Source organism: Dermacentor silvarum, chromosome 10 (genome assembly GCF_013339745.2).
Source record: "Dermacentor silvarum isolate Dsil-2018 chromosome 10, BIME_Dsil_1.4, whole genome shotgun sequence".
In the NCBI taxonomy this organism is placed as follows: Eukaryota; Metazoa; Arthropoda; class Arachnida; order Ixodida; family Ixodidae; genus Dermacentor; species Dermacentor silvarum.
Genome location: NC_051163.1, coordinates 6510702 through 6516701, shown reverse-complemented (window position 1 = coordinate 6516701; position 6000 = coordinate 6510702). Strand labels below are relative to the sequence as shown.

Below are 6000 nucleotides of genomic sequence, written 5' to 3'. Positions count from 1 at the left end.
TCCAATTCTACCAACAGCATTAGACAGTAGCTGTGCACATATTATCCGTCGGGCAGCCTCCGGCGGAGCAGGTTTCGCTAATCTGGATACCGGCTCATCAGGATTTGCGAGGGAACGAGAAAGCGCACGCGCTGGCCCGAGGTCTCACTTTCTGGGATCCCAGTGCTGTCTCGACAACCCCCCCCCCAAGCGATGAACCCCTACAGACCGGTGACGAACTGAGCACTTTTCAGGAAATTCTCAACCATTATAAGCTGGGGCATAATACTTACTCGATAGCAGATAAGAACCCTACTAAAAGTGAGGAAGTTATGTGGAGGAAGCTGCAAACGGAACCCACAGCTGCTGAGCAAATGGCATCCCTCGGTGTATAGCCCTCGGTGTAGGCACTGTGATGGTATAGCGGACTTAGTTCACATGGTTTGGATCTGTCCTAGCTTTGATGAGCCAGACAGACGTAGAGAATCCTGGGAGTCCTTGCTACTCAACGAAGAAGAAAATGCTCAATGACAAGTCATCGGTCTAGCCCTGACCGCCGCCGCATCCTAAGGGATCCCGGCTGACGGTTAGGGAGGATGAGTGTGGGGTTCAGGCTGAAGCCTCTACCTCGTCATCTATTTGACGGGTGCAAATAAAGTCACTTCTCTCTCTCTTTCTGCAGTAGGATACCCACATGTCGCTAGAATGTGGTCACTGTATTCTGTGATTTTCAGCATGCTGATTATGCCCACCTGTATATTACATTTTTTTCATATCAGATCCATGGTGCAAGCATGATACGTGACACCACTATCTCTGTGTCTTTTCTACTTTCCAGAAGGCTCTTGTAACCAACATTCTCTACTTCAAATCTCTGCACTTCTCGCAAAAATTAAATTCGCACCGGAAAGAAGTCATCTTTCTTTTCAAGGGCAGGAACAAGGAACAAGGACCCTTGTTTCTGAAGTGATTGCTATTGCAGCTGTGCAGTTTACATTAAACATGGTGAACAGCGCAGCCGATCGGCAAGTGAAAACAGGACAGCGCATCTGGGGGGGTTCTGTAAGTGTCCACCTAGTGGACATGTCTATTTCGTCTGCTGCTGAAGTTCTGATTGGTTGCGCTACGGTACACCTCAGAAGGAGAGAAGCGCTACCAGCCAATCAGCCCTTCAGTAGCAGATGAAATGGACATGTCCACAAGGTAGACACCCCCGTACTCTTCATGTGTCCTGTCCACTTCATAGCGTATTGTAGTAAAAAAAAAAAAAAAAAGAGAGAGAAAGAGACAGACTGCACAACCGAACAGGATAGTGCATCTGTACTGTTCATACCACTTGTCCCGTCGTCTGCACTAGCCTAGCTTAAAAGCCTCATGCAGTGTGAACTCAATTTATGTGCACATGTTTGCCTGACAATGTCCTGTCAGAACTTGAGTCAAACAGATCAAGTTAATGGCATTAAGGGTCAGAGGCCTTAAAATGATTAATGCCATTATTTATATAGTGTACATTTTTAACATCACTAAAGGGTCTCTGAAACGGTTCGGCCAAATTTTGTAGACGCGTATGGTACAGCTACAGTAAAACATTCGTGTCCCAATTTAAATGAAGCATCTCATATTAAGAGAGCTACGGACGATTACAAGTTACCCGCCTCCATAGCCGTGCTTTTTCTCCTCAACTCGTTCATCGAGTGATCGGGGCTAAGCTCCGTCTTCACTGGCTTTATGTCATGATGTGACGTAATGTCGTGTACATCTGGTTGTCTTGGTTGTCCTGGTTACTGCTATATTAGCTCAGTGTTTGGTTGAACTTTGTGCCACCAGGTGGCTGCACCGTGCAAGCAGTTCACGTTTGCACCACAATTCATGCCGTAACACACCCAGTACACGTGCGCTTGCATTTGGGTTGCATGTCTGAGCAATGCAAATCTTTTGTCAGAAGTTAAGCAAGGTGCTGTTTCGGCAACACAAGAACGTGCATCCTCATTGTTAAGGCATTCTTGTCCGTGGAGTGCTCGGAGTTTGTTTTTGCGTGGTGTACAACCTCCGCATATATATATATGCGGAGGATTATATATATGTGGAGGTTGTACACCACGCAAAAACAAACTCCGAGCACTCCACGGACAAGAATGCCTTACTATATATATATATATATATATATATATACATATATAGAGTGAGAGAGAGAGGGTGGAGGAGGGGGAAGAGTGGAAGTTGTCGGCGGAGAACCCCACCCTGAAATAAATTTCTGGCTACGCCAATGGAGGATGCCAAATGTCAGTCTGCAACAACCCTAATGCTTCTGTTTTAAACAATAGGCACTGCTCAATTGCAATGATGGTGCAGTACCCTGTGGTACCACACCAAGAGTTCATGAAAATGCAGGAGGGCATATATGTATTCATGCTTCAGGCAAACATTTATGTAAGATTAATAAAATGTAACTGCATTTCTAATGAATGGAGCGCCAGTTTCGTGCACTTTGTGCACTGCAATTGAGCAAAAAAGCTATCACTGAGTTTTCTTCACAGAGGGCTGCATGTGAGCTGGCAAGCTCTTGCTACCAGTAGAAGAATGCATAAATGTGATAGTCTCACAAGTCCATGTAAGGAGTAGAAAAGTATGTCTGATGATAAAAAAATGCAAAGAATAAACAGAATAACTGCACCACAGACTTCCATGATAGCTAAATATAAAATTAAATTAAACTGCATGATAAAGTCAGAGTATACGGCTATGAGATTAACAAAAATGTGTTCTTTTCTTTTCGCCCAGCTAACAATTTTGTAATGAGAGTTAACCTTACCATAGGTCCACATGTGGCAGTCAGGTGGGCGGCTTTGGTGTAGCCCCACTTTTGACAGGTAGTGGTGCCTTGATGAGCGTAGTCTGGGACAATTACTATTTTCTAGAATGTTCCTCTACTCAGCCCTCCACCTAGACTCGAGGAAGTGGATGGCACAGAAGTTGCTACTCTTCAGTGACGCTCCACAGGCATTCTTGAGAAGAGCAGCATCCTTTTCAGTCAACAGGTCGTGTTGTGCTCCACTCAGTTGAGTCGAGAACGAGCTTTGAGTGGAGGATCACTTGAGAATATGGGGGTTTGAGTTAACCTGTTTTCAGAAAATGAAGCTACTACAGGGTCACACAGAGTCTTGGGTAAGAATAACACCAACACATACAAAATGCAGGAAAGGCCACACAACTTTTGCTGCACATCATTACAGATGAGCTGGGTTTGTCACTTGCAACACAGAAACATGGTATTTCTTGTATCTTTACGTTACAGCGTGCAGCTTGAACCTGGGTAGAGTCTGAAGGTATCTTGGAGGGAGTATTTTGCAAAAAACTGCCATTTGTGGCCATAGCATGAGTATAGTCGTTATACAAGTGAAAGTGCTCAAAAAATGTTTGGTTAACATTAAAGTGTGCAGATTTGGGAGAACTTACCCAAACCCAAATGTAGATATATGTAGGTTCTACCCATAACTTTCCAACGTTTTGCTTTAAGGAAGGGTTTGACTTATACGGAGGTAAATATGGTAGCTCAATACTAATGCCAGAGCTTTCCGCATCGACCATACACAGCAGAGAAAGTAAAAACACATACTCACAACATGCAAAACACTCAGGTTGGCAATTTAACACCTCCAGAATCAGTCAGACACCTCCCAAACTTCCTCATAATGTGCTTTAACTGATACACCCTGAAGTTTGTATACCCCAAGTGAAAACTTTGTAATAGCATAAACACCTTGAACATCTGGTCACATTTTTTTCAAATCTTTTACAACCAATGTGGCTTCACTCACAGCTTTTCTATGTGCCAAAAGAGGTTGTTTGTTTTGTGTAAGACCTTGTCAACCCAGTCAAAAAAAAAAAAAAAACTATTTACTCCAATTACCTTTTCCAATGGGAACCAACTGGGACCAATAGGAACCAATTGGAAAATGCTTACTTCCAATCGGTTACGACTGGATCAGAGGAGAAACCAATTGGAGTTGCCAATTAAGATGATCAGGACCCAATTTGAAATGACTGGAAAATCCCTAGTTCCAACTGGTTATGACTGAGTCAAAGTGAAACCAATGAGGCCCGATTGAACTTGCCAATTGGAATCAGCTGGGCCCATTGCGAAATCTTTACCTCCAATAGGTTACGATTGAGTCAGGGATGGAACCAACTAAGTCCAATTGGACTTGCCAGTTTGAACTAGCTAGGCCCACCTTACATTCCCAACTGAGTCTTATTGGACTACCAATAGGAATAAACTAGCTAGAACATAACCAACTGGGAAATCATACTTTCAGTTTATGAACCCATTCAAGGAAACTGGAATTAGTTATAGCTATATATGCATGCAGTACTAAGGCTATAGCAAACCTGTTTCTGACAGCTGGAATCCTATTTAGGTTTACTTTGCGGGGTATATATGTGTATTGGTATTGCCCACTAGTGCAACTGGCCATTCCAACCAATTGGTTTCAAACCAATTGGCACCCATTCGGTACAATATGTCACTCCAACAAAAACCAATTGGTCACGTTCCAGTTGGTTCAATTGGTCCAGTTATGTACTAATTTACGATTGGAAATTTTCCATTGGTACCAATTGGAAATTTCCCAATTGGAGTCAATTGCTTTTTTTGACCGGGCAAGCCAATCACAAAACTGCTTTGGAATTATTTTTTTGTCCCGCTATAGCGCAGGTTCATCTCTCAAATGGCAGCAAGTACTAGTATCCTGGTCCAGTTTCAGTTCTTGTTTGAAAAATAAAAGGGCAGCATTAATTTGTTTTTACCATTTCACAGCCTGAACATATGCATATATTTAAGTTACAGGGGGGCCCTCGGTCTCCTGGACCAGTCCAGGCTTGATGTTGTGCTTGTACATGTAAGAAGTGACCTGTCCAGGAATCTCGGCCAACACTTCCTTGGCAAGCCTCATCTGATAGCTCTGCCAGGTGCCACCACCTTGAAGGACCTTGTTCAAGGGCACAAACTGGACAATGTCTCGTTCAGCTCGGTGGCAACCTGAGCTCAGCTGCACCACATCTCCGTCCAGAACTTCCATGGCTAGAAACAGCAGGAAGACAGCAGCCTCATTACACAGAGCAGCTCACACACTGTATGAGAGAAAAGGCCACATGGAACGCTGTGACCACATGTGCTATCACGGACAGATGAAAGGCAAAAGGTAATATGAAGTCGAGCACCTCTTTTAGATAAATAATTCTATACTGCAATGTCACATATTCAGTCACCAAAGATGGTGCAGGCCCCAAACTAAGTCTGCAAGCTGAGATGACGCTGACATCCCACAAAGGGGTGGAAGTGAAATCAAAAGAACACATTCTAATTTAGTTCTATTTTGCTTGTGTCTCATTTGTCTGTAATGGTAGGTTATCTAAGAAAGGGAGTTGCTGATGCAGTCTGCTCCTAGAAGATATATAACCTTGACAAGAAAATTAGTTTAATTACGTGGTGTTACACACATAATGGCTAGCCTGCACACTAGCCCTGATGAAGGTTGCCTCTCCCTCTTCCACTCTTTTAACACGAAAGTGTTTTATGCCGGGGTCCACCAAGACTTCACTGACGTATTTCCGTCACGGAAATACGTCAGCTTACAATGTACACGAACATAATACAAAGAAAGAAACCAGAAGAAAAAGTTCCACAAACATGCAAAATTTGGAAATCGAACCCACGACCTCTCGGTCCGCGACGATAGATCGCCGAGCGTTTAACCCATTGCGCCACAAACGCATTTGCAGAGAGCTACACAGACGCGCCTTATATATCTAACACTCCTCCGTGTACCCGCGCTCTTGCTCGGGGCGGTGCCGCCGCCTACGAGCAGAAAAGAGAAGTACTGCATTATGACACTAACGCGCACCGACAGTGAACGCTTCGGTGGTCTCAGCACTACGACGCCTCGATGCCAGCATTCGAAGGGACGCTGGCATCAAGAAGCACTACCAACGCCACCTAGGTGGCGTTCACCGTACTCAGCA

General features: G+C 44.2%; 1 protein-coding gene across 2 annotated transcripts in view; it reads right to left on the bottom strand.

Moving 5' to 3' along the window:
- Window positions 1-2129: 2129 nt before the first annotated feature.
- The window catches only part of LOC119466267 (copine-8), a 34040-nt gene continuing 30169 nt past the window's right edge, over window positions 2130-6000 (bottom strand). For both annotated transcript variants that reach the window (XM_037726745.2, XM_049657149.1), the window contains exon 14: window positions 2130-5059. In XM_037726745.2, coding sequence (XP_037582673.1) covers window positions 4815-5059 — 245 coding nt within the window. In that variant the 3' untranslated portion in view covers window positions 2130-4814. The remainder of the gene's footprint in view (window positions 5060-6000) is intronic.